General features: G+C 35.6%; 1 protein-coding gene across 2 annotated transcripts in view; it reads left to right on the top strand.

The window, feature by feature from the left end:
* LOC142343966 (uncharacterized) overlaps nucleotides 1-20,877 on the top strand; it is a 50,179-nt gene that overhangs the window by 15,481 nt on the left and 13,821 nt on the right. For both annotated transcript variants that reach the window (XM_075395376.1, XM_075395375.1), the window contains exons 3-4: nucleotides 2,365-2,556; nucleotides 7,272-7,453. In XM_075395376.1, the coding sequence (XP_075251491.1) occupies nucleotides 2,365-2,556; nucleotides 7,272-7,453 (374 nt within the window). The remainder of the gene's footprint in view (nucleotides 1-2,364; nucleotides 2,557-7,271; nucleotides 7,454-20,877) is intronic.

Here is a 20,877-nt window from a genome sequence, read left to right on the forward strand (position 1 = left end):
GTGGTTAAAAACGTGAAATCCCTTACTATAAATAATATTGAAAGTGAATGTCAACCACTTCTGACTTCTTCAATAAAATCAACTTAACTAAATATCTTCAAAGGAAATAGGTTGGGGGAATGGAAATCAGGAAATGAATGGGTTTTGGAGGACGAAAGTGTAGGTTGGGGGAGGAAAAAAAAAGAAACTTGGTTCTTTTACAGCGTAAGTGCCGCACCCTATGACCTGTGATGTGCTTTTGGTTTGCGAAATTGAAGAGTTGCAACAACTTGTTTACTACCCCATCTTTAAGTCGAATTTTGGATCTTTTCCGTTTGCGCCCCCAGTACGTTATGCTTCCCCAGTTACAGACAATGTGTCATTACATGGTAAATCATTATGGAAAAATGCGGCACGTGCCTCTGGGTTGCAAATAATTTGCACCCACTAATGTGTGAGGGGAGCACAAATGGAAAAGATCCCGAACGTGTTAGTTACCGTTTCAATAGGTCGAATACTTTTGTTATCTATTTAGAGGAAAACTTTGGACCATCAAAAAACATTTGATCTGCGGTCTCGGTCTTTCTGTTGTTCTTGTAAAGTTCAAAGCATGTGAAACTAAAAACAGATCTTCTCCGTTTGTGCCCCCCAGCTTTGTGGGTGCATATTATCTTCCACATCCAGACGCACGTGCATATTTTTAAATAGTGATTTACTGTGTAATGGCATGTGCGCTGTAACTTGGGGGCGCATAAAATACGGCGGGCACAACTGGAAAAGATCCCTAACAACTTGGATCTATTCTGTTTTGCCCCCCCCCATTGTTTTTTTTGACCCCCAGATGCAAATTATATGTTTTTATATAGCACGTTGCTATGTAAGAAAAAAGCATGTACGTCGGGGTGTCACAAAAGGTGATGCTCACTAAGTTCAGAGGGCCGAAACAGAATAGATCCAAAAACTTTATAGAACTTTAAGTTTTTAGGCCTGGATAATTTCATCGTTAAAAAATTTTTGATCTTTTCTGTCTCCGCTCTCCCAATCATATAAATTTCAAGCCCCTAGATGCACGTGTTATTTTTACATGGTAACGTGCTATATAATAGCAGATAATTTGTAACTTTGTAACTGGTGTCATAAAAAAACTGGGGGGGGGGGGGGAACAGAATAGATCCTAAAAATGAAATAGACTTATTGTTGTTGGGTTGACGTATTAAAACGTAAAATCTTATCGCGTTTTTCATTTAATATGCGACAAAATTTGATTTCACCTAACTTTTCTTTTGTTATGTTAAAGTAAGTAATTTGTAAATATTTACACTGCCGGACTAACATCGGTTGTATGCTCGTGGATATGGTTCGGAATTCAGTGTTGCTTTTTCTCAATCTTTGTTATGTGCAGTGTTTTTTATGACCCCCAGATGCAAATTATATGTTTTTATATAGCACGTTATTATGTAAGAAAGTAGCATGTGCGTCTGGGGGTCATAAAAAATTTTTGGTGATTAGCCAGTCAAGATAGATTTTGACTGCTATATACAGCAACAAAATTTAGCGGTACAGCAACAAAATCTATCTTGACTGGCTAATCACCAAAAATTGTGCATACCAGCCTCCTGACTTCAATAACTCCATTAAACTGGAGCTGAAAACTACGGTCCATTGCATAGCACTGATCGTTAGACCCAAGGAAAAAAGTTTTCTGTTCCAGATTGATCACTGCTCATGCTTTCCATGGTGAAAATATGAAGTCCATTGACACATATTCCTTAAAATTGGGATTAAATAGGCTCATCGCCCGCCTACATCGTTTACTTGCCGTTATCTCGTAGGTGCATTATTGTTTTGGGGAGGCAGGTATTTCAGGCAGTTCAAATGGGCAATAAATGAAAATGATAGAGTATTGTATTTGAACTTGCTCTAGAATATTTCATTGGACCACAAACCAATAAATCCTCATTTTCCACCATTCGTTTGAGTGGGACGAAATATTATGAGAGGGAGTAAGCATTGCTTTTAAGAGTTCGCAGTCCTCTAAGAGCTTATTGTGGAGAATTTTAAACGCATTTCTTACATAAATTCAGACCTTGTCAACGCTTTCATCTGATAGTTAACATGAAAATTATGTAAGAAATGCGTTGAATGTGCTGATTTCTTGAAGTGTGGCACACAGCTTAACGGTCATATAACGTAAACCTCCCAGCAATTACTGTGAATATGTCATGATGGGGGCTACAATATCGTGGGGGGGGGGGGGGGTGGGCTATTGTGGAAAAGACTATTACATCGACCCCGGCTCTCAAATAATTCCTGGTGCAGCTAAAACAGCCATCTGATGCAATAACTCCGTTTCGAGAACTAGTTTGATTTTGTACATAAATTCAGATGAGCCATTGTCGAGTCTGCAGGAAAGTGGGCACTTTGAGGACAGAACGACCTGTACGATGGCATTCCTTTTCACTTCCATGGGTCTCTGTGGCCTCATTACCCTCCTCGGATTCCTGGACTGTTGCAACGTCATCTCACTTGACAACAAGGTCCCCTTTATTGCGGTATTCCTGCTCACCTTATGTCTATGTGAGTATTTTCGGTATAAATTTCAACAGAACTGCAGTCATCACAAATTGTATATGCTTATTCCCCACAAAAAAAGATGAGAAAACTGTTGATTTTTGCCTAAAATGGTTTAGGCATGAATAAAGTTCTTTTGTTTGCGTTGAATTCTGTTTCTGTGCAATTCGTTTTTTTTTGTCAAAAACTAAAAGAGAATCCGATGAGATTAGAGATGTTTTATATTTGTAGCTTTGATAGTTTTCTTGGAAAGTTCGAGGCTTCGATTCACTTTCGGAAATATATGTTCGGAAAAAAATGTTGATCCACACCAGATGAGCATAAAAAATATACAGATTAGATTTAAATTCAGATGGTAGACGAAACAGAGAATTTTATACAGAATATAAAGTTTAATCAATTTACCACCTTGGACACCATACGAGTCAAATGAATCTACAAGAAGTGCCCAGAGAAAAAACGTGCATTACCTAAAAAAAATATCACAAACACCTTTATTATCCAAACAAAATGCCCTAATGTTAGTTCGAATCAACATTTTTTTGTTGTTAGATACTTGTTTGGGTAATAGACTTTCTTTAGCAAGGTAGTTGAACATTTTTATGATTGAAAATCTCAAGGATTTTTTTATGAGTCTGTGTTTTGACTTCTGGCAAAGGGATGGGTGACTTTGTGAATGCCCGCTTGTTCGGCCTGTTACTGTCAACATCAAGAAAAATCAAAGGCGAAACATTTGCAATGTGATCCACAGGAGCGTCAAAACATAAATCGGAAACTGACAGCACGTTGTAGCGCTTGAAAAGATAGCATACATGGTCTCCTCTCTTCTTGAAAAAGAAAGCCTTTAAAATACGTTTTTGTAGAGAAAAAATAGAACTGAGTTTTATTTTTCTTTGCCGAACCGTAAACTAAAATGCCATACGATATCATTGATTTGGCATAACTATAATGCATTTGTAAAAGTTTTCGAGAAAAAATTTTTTGTTTGGAACAGCATTCAGTTGAATTTTGTTAATTTTTTTGCCAACATGTTTAATGTGTAGATCAAAATTGAGATGCTTATCTATGAACAATCCTTGATATTTAAAGGAAACTACTTCTTCAAGCACTTCGCCCAATAGCAGATTTTTTTGATTTTCGTAACTTCTGGTCAAAACCATAGTTTTAAATTTATTACTGTTAATGACAAGTTTGTTTCTTGAACACCAACTTTCAATCTTTTACAAGTCCTTATTGAGCTTTTCCTCAATTTTCACGTTTTGCTTGATGTTAAAATCGTTGTGTCGCATGCAAAAAATGCAATTTTTGAAATTCGTTGACCATTTTGAGGTAGATCATTGATAAATAAAAGAAACAGCAAAGGGCCCAAAATTGACCCTTGTTGAACACCTGAATTGATTTCCATTTTTTTCGACTTTTTTGATCCGTTGACTACAAATTATTTTCTATCTGACAGGAATGAAGCAACGAGTAAATTAATTTTTCCTCGAAAACCTAGATTTTGTAATTTCTCCTAAGAATTGAATTGTGAATTGTGTCAAATGCCTTTTGATAGTCAATGAAGCAAGCGAAACCCATTTTTTGGGATTCAATAACATTTCGCATCAGTTCTGTAACTGATGCGATGGCGTGCGGTATAGTGATGACAATAGACTAATTAGTCGATAGTCTGAAAGGTGTTCAAATTTTGTATTTTTATGTAGAGGAATTACTTTAGCTGTTTTAAGACAAACCGGAGAAAATCTTTCTTGAAAGTTCCTAGTAATCTGCTATGCCACATGATAGCTGACTACTAAAACTACAAGGTTTAAAAGTTTATTACTACTCCTATCTTGAACCGCTGAGCTCTTCTTTCTAATGAAATTATTAGGTTGAATATTTCCTTAGTATCAGCAGGAAATTAGACAAAATTTTTGTCGTGACATGGTAAACCAGGCACACTATCTACACTGTGAAAAATTGTGCTCCTCACTTTTTCCCTAAATTGATAAAATAAAGTGATTAAATTCCTCCACATCAATGTCTTTTACTGATTTCTTCCTTTGCCCTAAAAATTTCTTGAATAATTTAAATTTTTGTGCTGGACTACCTTACAAAGTTAGTTTTTGATCATACTTTTGTTTACGAGCATTTCGCACTTCATTTGTTACTAAATTACTTATTTGTTTGAAGTGGACTTCATTTTTACTATTTGGGTGAGATATGTGTGTATCATGTGCACGATCACTCTTGCTGATAACAGTTTTTAACCTGTTTGTCTTCCAACTGTTTCTGAAAATTTTCTTCTTCGTAATTAGACATTTTTCATCAAAAGCTTGTAGGCAGGTTAAACTTATTCACACTAGTCACACTAAGAATTTTCAAGGTCATAATCATTCATCTTTTTTAACCTATGTCGGAGAATGAAGAGGAAATTCTGTTCATTCTAAAAAATTTAAAATTACTGTAATAAGATTCATTAGATTGAGAGTTAGAAATTAAAAAATAAAATTTATAAGGTAAATCGTAATGATCGCTGAAAGTCCATTTCAGGGTTGATACTTTTTTTGGTTTTTTTGAAAAAATAGGAATGATACATTTGCTCGCGAACTTAGTTACTCTTGTGGGTTCTTCGTTTTGCAATTCAAAGTTAAATGAATTGATCAATTTATTATACTGTTGATGGTATGTATCAGAGATATTAATGCTAAAGTCACCACAAATAATATTTACTGTTTCATTTCGTTTATTTTGAACAGCAAACTTTCAAAAGTCTCAAAGAAAATTTGAATTTTGTTCGATTTTCGCTTTCAATGGTTAGGAGTTGACGTTCCAAATTTCTTCGAAAAGGAAATTAGATACTAAGCTACAATCATGTCGTACAAAGAAGACAATTCCTTTTCCTTTCTTGTCGTTTCTATTTTTTACCATCAATGGCTGATACCCTCTTATGAAATTTATATCTAAGCGATCATTATCAGCGAGCCATGTTTCCCATCTAGCTATTACAGCTTGTTTGATTTAGAGAGTTTCTAGTTGACAGCAAAGTTGGTCGTGATGGGATCTTAAAGATTGCACGTTTATAAACAAAAACAATTTCGAGTGTTTTTCAGTTCCAATTAAAAGATGAGTGTCCAATTTACTTGATATTAAAAAAGTTAAGAAAATACAAAGTCGAAAAGGAAGTGTACACGAAAAGGAAGCGTCTGTTCTTTAAACCGCGTTTTTTTTATGTTGGGACAATCATTCACTTGGTGGTGTTTCGTTGTCATTAAATTTTTTTTCCAGCAGGCGTTGCTCCAAGATGATAAATTTCGTCACTATTATTAATTCCAATTACATCGCCTGGTGGTTTGTTTCGTCGCTGATTTGGCACATGATTAGGATTCAAGTCTATCAACAAGTTAGGCTAAACGCCCATTTGCAGTTTTCAAAAACAGTTTTACCCTACAGTTGTAAGTCGTGGTGACCAAATTCAGTTAGTTAGCCCGCTTTTGAGTTAACTAATCATGTGGTAGACGTTCTTGCATATCTAATGGTGTACCATATAGGGCGTTCCTAAAATTCGCGAGCATTGGTCGACGATTGTATAATTCAATTTTATCGTTGTAATAATTAAATTTGACAATTACCGCAGGGGTGTTACTTTTTCAATTACCCAGCAGATTACTACAAGCTTTGATTGCGTCCAGAGTCATGGAATAATTCAAGCATTTGTTAAAGAAAAATAGAATTTGATCCGTTATGTTGGCGTTACCAGGTTGCAAAGAGGAGTTATATATAGTGATTGTGTCTCTGGAACTATACCGCTCCAATTGAATCACTCTGGATTCCTGTTTGGTAACTTGGTTAGAGACTATTTGGTTGTCTTTTTCAATAAGTTTTTTATGAAAATAAGTAAGCTGGTTTAGTGTTTTTTCGTCAGTAAAAGAACAATTTTCGGTTTCGATCGGGAATTTGGCCATGACCCTAATGTAAGCAGTGCAATAGTTTCAATTCAGTTCATGAATAAGTAAGCGACTGTTTTCGAACGTCTGTGTTGTTTCGACTCGTACCAACTCCCACCGATTCCTACCGATTTGACTCGTATGTTGTCCAAAGTGGTAAATTGATTACACTTAATATTCTGTATGAAATTATCTGTATCGTCTATCATCTGAATTTAAATCTAATCTAATCTACAGTGCATTGCTGTCATTTCCTCGTTGGCACTTGCATGAAAAAAATAGATCTATTCTGTTCCCTATTCTGGTTTTCAAATTTTTGTGCATTCGATCCATGCTATGTCAAGACAAATAAATGCTCATGTTTACTTTTGTGTGTTCGTGATCATTTTAGAGCGTCCAAAAAGTTTGTCCGTTCTTAATAGTCTATGCCCAGACCATCCAAGACCAAAAATGCTCATTCAAGACTTGGATGCATTGCCGACTTTCATTCGTTGAAAAATCAAACTTCTTGTGCGCTCTTGTGTAGAACATTTTGGTGTTAATCTTTGTTCAGGATGTAGCAAATTCGACATCTTAGCCTGAAATCTTTTCATTGCATTTATTTTAGGCTAAAATTAGTTTAATGAAAACTAGCTTTTCAATTCTGGTAGTTTCTGGTATGAGTAACAAAGAATTCCGTCGAAATTTATGACCGATTATACCTCATTCACCGAACTTGTTTTATTTAGCGTTGCTTTTAAAATTGAATTCTAGTAATTAATGCTATTGTTAGTAAATAAACAAACTCATTTTTAGTGATTTTCTGTATAATGACGGGAGCCTATCCTTCGGAAGATTTGGACAAAGAGAAAAAAATATTTAATGACCCTGAGAAGAGGGCTGAATCGTATTACTACAAAGCATTCTATGCTGTGGCCAATGAAACATTGAAAGATGGATCTCAGTTCTTCGCCACAGATGAGCGCAAATCTATAAAGGTAGGAAGCGTCTTTCTTTGGATGTTCATTACATACGAAATAAAATTTCGGATTGAAATAATTTATACCTTCCTGCTGTGTTCAGATTAATCAAGCACATTTAGCTTGAAACTTAATTCTCTTAAATTCGCTATTTGGGTCTTTCCCATAAATAAAAGCCCCGCCCCCAACAAAAATAAAGCCCCCCATTATGGTATAAGTACCATCATTTGGGGGCTATAGGTTACATGACCACTAAGCTGGGGGGGGGGGGGGGCTATGATGGGAAAGACACCGTTATTTAATAATTAAGATAACATTGCGCCAATATTTCAAACGAGTCGAGGTAAAAATTAAGTTGGAATCAGCAATTAGTAATCCGACTCGAAGAGCATCGATTTATTGACGTTTATACGACTTGAAGAGGAATCCTGCTATTCTACAGGTTTTCAAGCCTTATGAGGAGTATTGGTATTCGACAGATTTTTAGCTGAAGCAAGTTTGTTCATGAATTAAAAATTTGTTTCTTTCTTTAAGATTGACTTCTGTTTTCGGACTTTGGATACTAGCAGTAGCTTAGTTTCTAATATATAGTAATCCGCAACTGCTGGTAGTATTTAAAGTAGACCGTTTGTTTTGAGAAGTTTTCTTTTCATAAGAATCCTTCCTCCGTTTTCAAACTACAGACACCCCCAAACTAATATCTATTATAGGTTAATTGGGAACTATCAAATTTGATTGGGCTGCTACAGATCACACAATACGGGATCTCTTTATGTATGCCAGTCAAACTTGACAAAAGATATAACAAATCGAAGGCAAAGATATATGCCTAAGACCTGTCTGTGCTATAAGTCTCAATTTAAAGTAGTTGGGGGGCTGAAAAGTTCAATTAATTAAATAGATAGTTTAAATGAACAAGCTTACACTGAGTAGTATTAAACCGGGTTGAGCTGTTACTCGATTGTGTTGTTGTTAAATGATTGTGTCGTTGAAAACTTCTTCCAGTTGATTTCTCACAAGTATGTTCTGTTGGAAAATTTGCAAAGTTGGAAATCTTTACTAAAATTTCTGTTTAAATTTAGGAATTTATTTTGCAAGAAAAATGAAGCAGTTGTCTGCTGCTCGTCGCTGGCTCTGTTATTTGTCTCTCTAATTTTATTCCGTCCCACTTCGCTGAGAGAAACAATTAATTCCTCTCAGCTCCGTTTGGGCCGATAGGGAGCGAATCACAAACTCACGTTCATAGTGAGGTGCTTCTTAATTTTCCTATTGGCCGAGAAGGCAAGAGAATTAACTCTTTTTTATCTCACGGAAAAATTATTGAAACTCCAAAAAATAATAAAAATCTAAAAAGCTGAGAGCATCAATTATTGATTTCGTGGGCGCCTGTTTTCTGCTTTTCCCCTCTTCTAAAACCGCAACAATTATGGTTTTCTTGGGGGCTTTTTATGAGACTCTATTGTCTTTTCCCCTGAAGCAATCTGCTTCATCTTTATTGAACTTGGGGGGAAAGATCTGCATTGCAACTGTCAAAAGCAGAAGTAATTTAAATCAAAAGAAACTGTGGTTTTACAGGCCGCCTACGTTCAACAATGTACATTTTCTATCCTGGATATAAGCGAGGAGATCCAGGCCTAAAGTTGTGTTATTTAAATAAGTCGAACTGAGTTGTTTAAATACTTGTGTACTGGTAGTCTTAACAAGCGTTAGTTTATTTAGCGCGCGGCGAAAGAATGGTTAATTAGCGCCTAAATACGTTCGCTCTAATGCGGGATTAATTATCCGTTCATTTGTAACGGCTCTCGTAATACTACAGCTCACCCCGATTTTTAAGATAGAAAAGAAAATGATTTAAAAAAAAAGATATATATTGCATCGTATATAATTTTATTGCGCTTGAGACATATAAATGAGTTACTACAAGTTTAGATAGTTATGAAATTAATCGCAAAGGGCGACAATGGTATTCTATAAAATTAATCGCAAAGGGCGATAATGTTGTGCTGTGTTATTCAAAAAATTCTGGGGGCAAAATGACTGGGCTTGACATCGGACTGTTACCATCGTCTTCGATCAAAAGAACCTCTTGTATATCGTCCTCAGTTGGTTTGTCCTCATTCATTGATTGTCGCTTTTTGTGCTTTTTAACTCTCCTTTTGAGCTCGGAAATTTTGGTTTTTTGTTCTTCGTTTTCCTTCATTAATTGTGTTATTTTCTTTCCTAGCTCCAGATTCTTTTCTCCAAGTTTTTTGTTGGCGTTTGTTATTTCTAGATGTTTCAAGGAGAACGTTTTTAGCATAGTTTGTGCATTCGATTCGCTGGTTTTTTGGAGTTGATGGGCAACGACATATTGGCGCCGCCAATAGTCGTTAGGTAGTTGCTTCTCCTCAGGTGGTTTCTGTGATTCCATTTTCAGTTGTTCAAATTTTAGTTGCAATTCTTGCAACTCTGTTTCCTTTTGAAATAGTTCCTGCCTGAATGTGGTGTTTTCCTCTATTAAACTACTGGTGTTTATATTTGATAGTTCTGGCATGTCGACAGGAAAAGCGGAAATGGCATCGTAGGGGACTTCAATATATGCGTCGAGCATGTTATTCCTAAGGGTATAAGTGCCATTCTTAGGGTCGCGATTTTTAATTCTCCACTTGTTGTTTTCTGTGGGGAGCGAGAAGGTTTTCAGAACTGGAAGCTTTTCGCTGTTGACTAGTATCTGTTGATGTCCATTTGACTGGATGATGTTTATTTTACTAGCAACCTCAAATTTGTTGTAGTTTGGTTTCAGGAAATAGAGGAGGGTGTTAACGTACCTCGGGTTTTCTTTATTCATGTTTTCCTCTCGCGGTTTCTGTAATTTCAAACATTCTGAGGGTATTTTCCTGATAGCGTCGGGAACGAGATCTTCAATGTTGTTCATCTTAATAATTTTGTTTTTGTGATTGCTAATTTGTTGGATTGGGAATTGTCTCTTTCTGCTAATTTGCCAGTTGTTTTCGGGATCGTATTGACTGGAAGTTGATGGAGATGCAATAGTTGTAGTAACTTGTTGTGTGTTCTGAGGTTTAAATGGAGGCTTTGAGAAAATAGGAGGCTGGGAAGAATGGGTTTGTGTTTGTTCTTGTTGTGTTGTCACTTGTTGATGTCGACTGGGGATTATTACGCTTGCGAGTGTGGGTCTGGTAGTCATTGTTAGTGTTTCCTTGTGGATGATCTAAAATTATTTGATTTTGGTTAGCCTGTGTCATCAATATCACACATTATGGCTTCTTTTCAAGTTTGCAATTGTATTGCTAATATATAAAAAAAGTATTCTATTGTAAAAAATGTTTTTGTAAGGTTTTGTTGCTAACTGCTTTACTTAAAAATTATAATGCTAAATGCATTTGTTATTAAAGTTTGGTAGAAAAGTTTTTGTTTTGCTAAATGCAAAGTTAACTTTAATAAAGGAGGGGGGGCAATAATAAAAAAATTTTTATACTTATGCCAGGCGGGCAGCCCTGGCACAAGTACGTCTTTCTCCGCTGCCCGGAGGTGTGAGTCTTGGGGCGTGCGTCACACTAACACGGCTGCAACGACCCGTGCAGCTGGGGAGACAACCTTGCTGAGTTGAAAGAAAGAAATTTTTCGGGTCGTTTTTGGAAATTTCAGTTATCGTGTTAGTGTTCTGAATTATTTATGTTCAAAAGCCAGGGGGGCAAGCTGGAGAAAGCTGAGGTAACCCCTTCCCGAGGAAAAGTTAAAAGAGAGAAAAAGATCGTTTGTACTTGAGTTGTTTTTGGTTTATTAGACAACGTCGTCTAAAAAATTTTTGCAAATGGGACATTTTTTCTGCTTATTTATGCACACTCGACAGAATCGGTGTTTGTCATGTTGGGAAAAATGTGGGTGTTTTGTTACTCCTAATTCTGTTTTCATTTTTTTGCATAAATTGCAATGAAAGTAGGATGTGATCAGGACGGGAAGACAAGGTCGAAGACAGATGGGACATTTAGGGTTTGGGTATCTTTTAAAAAGTGCTTTTCTGCAAGGAATACATACATAGTGGGGATTTTCTTTGGGGAATTGCTTGTGTAGTTTTTCTACAATAATGGTTTTTCGTGAACATATAGGGCAGATAATGTCCTTATGGGGATAGAACCAACGGAAACCGTCGAATAGGGATTGTGAAAGACCCATCGAGTGACTGTTATTTTATTTTCCTTATACAAAAACAGGAAAACCTCTGAGAAACTGCAGTAGGATGAGGTTAATAAGGAACGATATTGCAAGTAAGGTAATTAGGATTAAGATAAATATATTTGTGGATAGGTCTAGATTGGTCATTTTCCGTATCTGGAGAAAATGGAAAGGAGGTAGTGATTAATAAAAAGGGATATTGCCAATGCGCATAAGAGGACAAAAAGAAGAATAAACAGTGTTACGGGATGCATTTTGTCAATTCAATGAGTAGTGTAGAACTAGGGTGAAGGAGGTGATTTGCTCCTGGTAAAAACTGAATTGAATTAGGGATATCGATTGGATTAAAAATAAAACTAGGAAAAGAAGTAAAATTTTGGATGTTCTTGAACGCATTTTAGATTATGTGGTTGTTTTTTCGCAATGAGGGCATAATTTATAATCTTCTACGCAAAATTTACAAAAGTTGACGGGCTTATGATCACTGTGATGAAACGTTTTTGCAACAGAGTATTGAAATCTTGTTTGTTTGCAAATATCACATTGAAACCAGTTAAAGATTGAAAAGATAACATTAAATTTAGAGCATTTAGGACAAAAATCGTAGCCCATATCTTTTATAACATATTGGTAACAGAGCAGACACATTACGTGGGGTAGTTCGTCAGGGGGGTTCTCGTGTAATTTCTTGAAAACAATTGTTTCACGTCTGCAGCATAAACAAATTAATGAGACCGGTTTGGATTCTATAGTATTGGTTTCTTTGTCAGTTGTATTCATTTTTGGAAGATTGTTATTGGAGGGGATTATGGGACTGGTATGGTTGGAGGATTTGGTTGTTGATTATTTTGGGATTTTATTGCTTGGTCTATTACTAATATAACTACTAACATCAAAAAATTGAAAGGAATACTTACAACAACGAGGAAAACGGTTAAAACGAAGGAGAAGGCTGCTGCAATAATCATGAGGGCCATTAATAAAAAATCAAGTACTTTGGGGATAAACATTTTGGATAATTTGTGAAGGTAGTTTTGAATCAAGGATTTTACCACGGGTTGTTTGGGTCAATTGTTTGTTTGCATAAGGGGCATTTAGTAGTTGTGAAGGTCATACACTGCAAACAAATTGATTTTTCAGGGTGTAGGCTTTTGAAGTGGCTGTGGCAAGTGGATAACTTTTTGATTTCTTGACAAGAATCACACTGGAAATAATGGCAATGACTGATTGTATAAATGGGAGTTACGCAAATGGGGCATTTAGGTTGGTTCCAATATTTAAATAATTCGTTTCTACAAGGAATGCAAGCAAAATGCGGGGGCTGACCATTTGGGTTTTTGTGCAATTTTTTGAATTGACGGCAAGGGAGATAACAAACAGGGCATTCAACTTTAGGGGTTGTATCAATTTGAGGTTGCTGAGACGATATCTTCAGAATGTTTCCCATTATAAGGACAAATTAGAAAGATTCGGGTATACGAGTTCTAATCCATGGTGTTCAAGTTCGTTGGGGATAGTTACATTTAGATCTGCAATAGCAAAAAAGAAATTCCAGTGTTTCTCGTTTGGATAAATGTAATAATGATTAATGGTACCGGTGCTTAAAAACATATAAGTTAACTTGATACATGCTTTATACTGTGTGAAACAAATATTGAACCATCTTTCTACTTTAACAATTTTAATTTTTTTCTTACCAATAAACAAAATCATTTTAGTTTTAACAATTTGGAAAGAAATGAGGGGAAAAGAACAAATTGATCAGAAAAAAAAGGATAGAATAAAATGAAGAAGAGGAAAGGAGAAAAAAAAAAATTTTTGTGGAGAGCAATTTATGTAAAACAAATTACTTTACTGAAGAGCGCCCAAGTTGACTGGGAAGTGCTCTTCGATATCGATGAGTGCGAGAAAGAATTCCCAGTGCATCATTCCCATGGTGACTCGAGTAGAACCCTCACATCCACGTTCGTAGTCAGTATAATGTATGATTATACAGGGCTTTATTTCTGCAGTGGGAGTTTCAATGAATGATTTCTCGAGGGATTCTACTTTGACTAGTCGCTCACCAAAGTGGAACAGCATTATAGGAGATCTAAATTAAAAGGGATTTTGGAACCATTTAAAGCTTGGGATATATTTATAAAGAATGTCCAATAGGGGGAAGATGGTGTTAAGGTAATGGTTCCATCAATCCAAGTGTTTAAATATTCAAAATGGAGTATTAATTGTGGGATTACTCTGTTGCTTTTTGTTGTCACAAATGATTTTTCAAAAAATTGAATTTGTATAAGGCAATTTTGGTATGAGAATATCATTGCTGTTTTTTAATTGGTAATTGTTTCCAATTCTTTAGTAATGAAATCGTTTTGAGAACAATCACTTTTCGGCAATTCAAAATAAAGATTGTGAGGTACACAGTTTGGGTTTTCTAGAATAAAGAGGAAGAATTTCCAATGAACTGAAAGAGGATTAATACTTATTAAACAAATTTTTTCACTTTGGATTTCTTTGAGCGTTACTAGCATAGTAGGTACAGGAGTTGGGTATGCATCAAATGATCGTTGAATTTTTTGTAACTCTACAAATTTATTGTTAACTGCAAATATCATAGTTTAGAATGATACCTAAGCAATGTAGATTGGATGTTGTACTTGAAATACCGAGTTCTCTTTGAATGCTAGAAAAATGGTGAATTCGGCGAACTGAGGATGAGTAATGAAAATAGTTAAAAGTCTGTAAATATTTGTCATGGGTTTTTTTGCGAAAGTCATTATACTTATAGCGGAAACATAGTATACGGCTAATAGCTCAAAATTTTGGTTTCCGATTCTGATTTGTAAGTTTCTATTAGTTAAATGAATCATGTTGCTGATCTAGCTCATTTGGCAGACTATTAGGGTCGAATTGTGCTAAATACACGAAATAATTCCAATACAACGAATGAGGGGTTAAAATCACAGTATCGTTTTCCCAAGTGTCCCAAAACTCAAAATTTATAACGATTTGAGGGAAAATGTCTCCGTGATTTTCTTCAAAAGTTTTCTTTATTTGATAAATTGTAACGAGTCTATCTTGAAACAAAAAGTACATTAATGGAAGCGTTTTAGTTGTTAATTAACTTATTGTTCTTCATTTCAAAACTATGTATAAAAGTATGTAAATGTAAAAAAAGGACAAAAAAGGGTGTGTCAATTTTTTCTGAAAAGAGGATTATTGACAACGATTGATATTTATAGATAATATATCAATCGGATTCACTGAGGCAAAATCGGAGTATGGGAAGAGTGCAGGCAATAGCTAGATAGACATAGTTGCGATTACATAGTTGAAAATGGATTATAAGAATTAAAAAGCAAGGAAGGAATCCACACATGTCTCTTACAGGAAAAGTCAAAGTCTAATAATATTTTTCTTCAACGCTTTGAAACAATTTTGTATTCGACTCCAATGTTTACAAAAGTAATTGTGTCATCAATCAGGGCTCTTAACAATCAGAAGTATTGAAAATTTGAATGCGGTACGTCCAAGTCTATAATGTCACTGAAGTAGAAAGATGCAACTCTAATAGTTACAGTAGTTTTTAAATCGGAAAGACTTGAGGATAATATCTGTCCGGTGTATTGTCCAAATCGAATGAATAAAGCGTTAGGCTGTTTTATGAATTTGGGTTGCATAGCATAGCATCCTTGAGGTGTATCTAAACAAGATATTAATTAACTTATAGAGTCTAATACAAATAATTTTTATTATTTTTGAGAGAAATTATTTTTTTTATAAAAAAGATGATTTTTTTATTAACAGCTTTAAGGAGGTGCCACCACACTTAGAATGGTTGCATCATTTTGTGGTTGTGGTTGATGTGACGCCAGATTTGGGTATTCTACTTTATTATTTTCTGTATGACAATGCTCATCAATTTTATTTTCTCGAGGTTGATTCTCAACGCATTTGTGAGTTTTTCTATTGTGCTGTAAGGTTGATAATTACTAAGCGGTAAAAAATGATTGTTGTTCTGCGGGGCCGACGGTTTGGTTTCGTTAGAGAATACCGGTGTAAAGAACGATAAGATACAAAGATTATATGTTGCTCCTAATAGAATTTTCCAAAAACCCATTGTTTTGTTGGATATTTTGTGGATTTCGAACGCTCTTATGATTGTTACGATTACATCAGTTAAGAATTTTATGCACAAGAAACAAGCAAAATAAACTCCAATTTTTTCCAGATAAAAAGTGATGATTCCAAAAGTGCCTTTGAACTGGTCTGTAAAAAATGTAGGTGAAAGAAGAGAATCTAGATAAATTTGTCTGTTAATTCCCATTGCTGACGCATAGATATCTTTCTGAGAATAGTCTATGCTTCTTCCTTCTAGAACTTCTCTTGAAATTTTTGTCAAAACAGATTTTGAAGCTTCCGAATGCAAGATATTGTCCCAAAACGATTTAAGTTGATTTGGTGTGTAAATTCCGGCACGTTGCGATTCGTAACCGGTAAATTTTGGAATAGAACTAATAACTCTTGAAGAGAATATTTTTGGCGGTTGTAAAGGAACAGGTGCTGGCATCAAATGGTACCATGAATTTTCATTATCAATATCTAATTGGTAGGCATTTTTGTAGCCTCCAACACAATCTACTTCGTTTGCAAAAGGGTAGGTTTGTCGAGTAATTGGGTCGACGAACATTGTCCTACCATCATAATGAATAGGAATCCTATCATAACACTGTTCAAGAACCTGAAGTGGTGAGTTTCGTTTTGGACAGTGGTACAGCCAACCTATGCTACCATCTGTGTCTAAGAACATCGAGCGGTTGCCGGTTAACATATATCCAGCTAAACGATTGTTTTGGATAGCCTGCATTAGTATCATTTGTTTTTGAGTTCGGTCAAGTTCGCATTGTTCTATGACCAAACCTTTCCATGCTTGTTTTATTTGCATGTAATTATGATATATGACAAAATCCATCTTTACCGCAAGGTTAAGATCATAGTCTAACTTGTCTTTGTCTAAGTGTTCCCATGCAACAAAACCGTTGTCGGATGTTCGGATCTGTTCATCTGAAGGCTTCCTATTAAACCCATTTACACTTAGGCTATTGTCAGGTTCAACACGAAGTTTATGAAAAAATTGTTGAGTTTTTGTTTTATAAGGTTTGCCAGTCTTCATATTAAATCCGCCTTTATAAGAAACATATAAAGAATCTAAATTTGTTCTGTAAATAAATTCTGGTTTTCCACACACCTTTTCTTTTTCATCAATTACTCTAATTTTTATGTCCATTTCAGCAGGAGAATACGTTCCTGGTCCTTCATAGGGCGTCTCCGGTTTTTCATCACTCACTATGAAATACTGTACGTTACCAAGTTCGTTTTCATGTTTTAGCATTTTTGCGTTTTGTGAAAATCTTTTAGTAACTATACAATTTTCCGGTGCCTCCCAATTGTATGCAAAGGGGTCGAGTGATGTCGAATGACAACCTCCTTCTGAGAGGGCACAAGGAAGTTTTAGTCCTTGACTGTTATAGACAGTTCTGTCATTAAGATCAATATCGAGTACAGTTTCTTGCATCAGGGTTTCAAAAGAGAAGTGTTTAATTTGACCACGATTATCACAAGATGTTGATGATTCACCTTCAAGATCAACTCCCTGGTTTTTATAGGAGACAGTTTTTATTCCATGTTTTATGTCAATTTCCATGTCATCATCGTCAAATTCAGTAACAGTAATTTTTCCAGTTTTATTAGCATTTAGGCATTGTTCGGGTGAAACAATAATATCGTATGTTATTATTGGAGCGTTGTGTACAATTGATGAATGGGAAAACATACCACAATTATAACGAATGAGCATTGCAGTGACTTTGCACATAAGAGCTTTAACAAAGGTCCGATAAGACCGTTGATAAAGTGTTACATGTGTATCAACCATCTGAATATTTTCGGGTGTAATTTTGCAAGGAGAAACTTGTGTTAAAGCATACATTTTATTTTCTTTCATTTTAGAACAGTCATAATGAATGACCCTAAGTTTGTTAGATACGTCATTAATATCCTCAGTAGCGTTAATAACTATAGAAAGAGTACAAAAGTAGAAAAGACTTATAAGTAAATAAGAAAAATAGAGTTTTTCAAAACAAGGATATCTTTTCATCCTGTTCTTTTTTAGCGCTTCAAGTCGGGAATTAAGGCTATGAGTTGTAGTAATAGGCACTGCCAGTAAATGTTGACTGGATTTATTGCTACCTAAAACAAAGTTAAGTAAATCCGGCTTGATAGCGTGATGGCGGCTTGGCCGAGCGACTAGAAGTTCGCCTATTATTATTATTTTCTAAAGTTTGTAAATTAGAAGGTCCTTGTTCCGATGTATTAGGGCGGAGAGGACTTAAATTAGGGTCTAGAGGTATTCTAGAATTGTGCTGTGGGCAAGGAGTTGAACTTCTTGTTCGACTACCGCTAGGTAGGTGTGTTTGGACTGGAGGTGGGTTATCACGACCACCTGAACTTGCTTCGTTGAATCCAGAATCAAAATTGGTAGGTGTTCGGTCAGGGTCGAAGTTCTGCACAGGGGAGTCTCTTCGTATGAAATTATCCATGGGGAAATATTCGGTGTTAGTGGGGCTTTGGAAGGAGAATTTAGTCAAAGGACTATTGAGTTTATTCATCTGACTTGTCATTAGATTATTATAAAATGTGTCACAATTATTTTTATCTATACCATACTCTAGGGTTAACTCTGGTATAGTTTCAGTAGCTGGGTAGTACTCGACTAGGTGATTTCTATGAGCGACCTTCCTGGTGGCCGGGTTGCTATCTAAAGTTAATTCATAGTTAACATTGGTTAGTTTTTTTTCTACCGTATAAGGACCTGATCTTAGTTCATGTAGTTTTTTTGACTTTCCTAACTCAATTTGATGGTTTTCCATTAGAACTTTTTGTCCAACCTCAAGTGGCTTGCCTAATTTGTGTTTGTTTCTATGTTTATGTGCGCGGTTATTGTTTTCTAAGCTCTTTTTATAAGCGTTATTGTATATTTGTTTGAATTGGTTTTCTCGCATAAGCAACGAATTGTTAATAGTCGGTTTTAGAAGTTTGTCAATTTCGGTGTTTTTTGAAGTTTGCAAGGTATGCCTGTGAAGAGGCAGGTCTTTGCAAAACTCGGAAGAGCATGTGAGTTGTGAATTTCGTAGGAGTCCTAACTTAAGTGACAGAGGTATCTGTGGTTTTTGTCCGAACACAATTTCATAAGGTGAGATTCCAGTACTAGCATTTGGAACCGTGTTATGAGAAAAAGCAAATTTTGGTGCCAGTTCGTCCCATTTACCTCGAGCTTGTTCTAGAAAAATTCGGAAATGTGCTCCTAGATGTTTGTTTTGGATCTCGACTTTACCATTAGTCCAAGGCGCATAAGCAGTTCGAGGTGCGGGTGTTATACCTAATTCATGAATGTAACTCGCAAAATCTTGGTTCATGAATGCCGAACCCTTATCATAAACAAGTTTTTGTGGTATTCCAAAAGACAAGATGAACTTTTCTAAAGCTTTTATGGTGTCTACTGCGTCTGTGGAACGTACGGGGTATACTTGAATGAAACGTGAAAATGAATCGACAATAACTAAACAATGGTGTTTACCGTTTGATGGTGGATTTAAAGGTCCTTTATGATCAATATGGACCGTATGAAAGGGGAATGGGACTGTATCAGTCCACTTTTCGAGAGGTGCTTCGTGGATATCTCTCCGTTTTTGTTTATTTTTTTGGCATTCAAGGCAATCAGCAATTAGGTTTTCAATCCATTTATACATTCCGGGCCAATAAAAAAATCGTTTTACATTAGCAAGTGTTTTATCTAAACCTACATGACCTGACAGTTCACAATGAGCTAACTGAAAAACTTTAAAGAACAATGACAGTGGTACGCAAATTTTTAAGTATTCAATATCTGGCTCGTCTGTTTGTTGTTGAATACATAAGATGTTGCCTACGAAACTCAGTTTTTCAAAGTTATTAATGTATGACATTATGGCTTTAGATTGTCGGAATTCAATTTTCTTTTCATCTTTGTTATTGTTCGTCCTTAATTGGCGAATTTGTTGTATCACTGGGTCTTTTAATTGTTCTTGACAAATTACCGATGTATTTAAATCAACTTCTTTAGAGAAGATTGTCAGTTTATCGATGAGTTCTCTTGCATCTTGTATTTTTGTATTTTCGGGAAATTTCTTTGCTAATTCGGTTTTGTCTATACAAGTGCTATTTTTTACGAGAAAAACTTTATCGTATTCTAGAGGGAATCTGTACTCCGAGTCTGTGGTATTAGTTTGATCAATGTAGAGTTTGTCAAAATCTAATTCCGGTGACTGGTTCTCATTGAACAATTCAAATTCCGAAATTGGATCAAAATTTTGTTCGGTTATCCCTTCATCAGGGTAGGAATCAATTTCTGTATAATGATCAGACGTTTCGTCTTCCTCCTGTTCTGACACAGGGGTTATTTCTTGTTTGCGGTGACGCCTATAGTGGTTAATTGATGAACCATACGAGAAATCTTCCGAAATATTGTTTATTGAGCAAAGTCTGTTTTGATTATTGTCGTACTTTTGCTTTACCATTTTGTCATTTTTGAAAATGAATTTGTCGATACCCGTTATGCTTTGTTTTAGGATTGGAAAGAAGTCATCTGCTGGTCCCTTTTCATTATCACGCAAAATGAAGTATTTTTCCTCGTTACCATGCTCGTCGTAAAAACTAATGTCTTTTGGTATCTTTTTGTGTTTAAGTTGATACTTGTCCAGATCTTTAAGTTTCACATTGCGACTTAGGATGTCAGGAAAAGCTAAGTTTTTTCCTTCAGTCCAAATAATTTTCAAGTTCTGAAATTGAGATATTACTAACTGGTATCTAAAAAATCTGTGAGAAAGTTTTCCTCTTCTACCCCATAGATACATTAAAGGCTTATGGTCGGTGTACACATATACTGGATGGGGAGAACCAATTAGGTAATGCTCATAAGTTTGTAGTGCAGATATTACACCGCAAAGTTCGCGTGCTGTGGTGCTCATTTTTTGTTCCTCTTTAGTGTAAATTCTAGAGTTAAAAGACACTATTCGTTTCCCTTCTGGAAATTCTTGAACGAGAATAGAGCCTACTCCTATAGAAGAAGCGTCTACATGCACGTGGAAAGGGTATTTAGTATCCGGTATTGCTAAGATAGTATCTTCGCTAATTCTGTTTTTAATGTCGTTAAACAGTTTTTCGTGTTCCTTTGTCCA

Source organism: Convolutriloba macropyga, chromosome 8, assembly GCF_964194025.1.
Source record: "Convolutriloba macropyga chromosome 8, txConMacr16.3, whole genome shotgun sequence".
Taxonomy (NCBI): Eukaryota; Metazoa; Xenacoelomorpha; order Acoela; family Convolutidae; genus Convolutriloba; species Convolutriloba macropyga.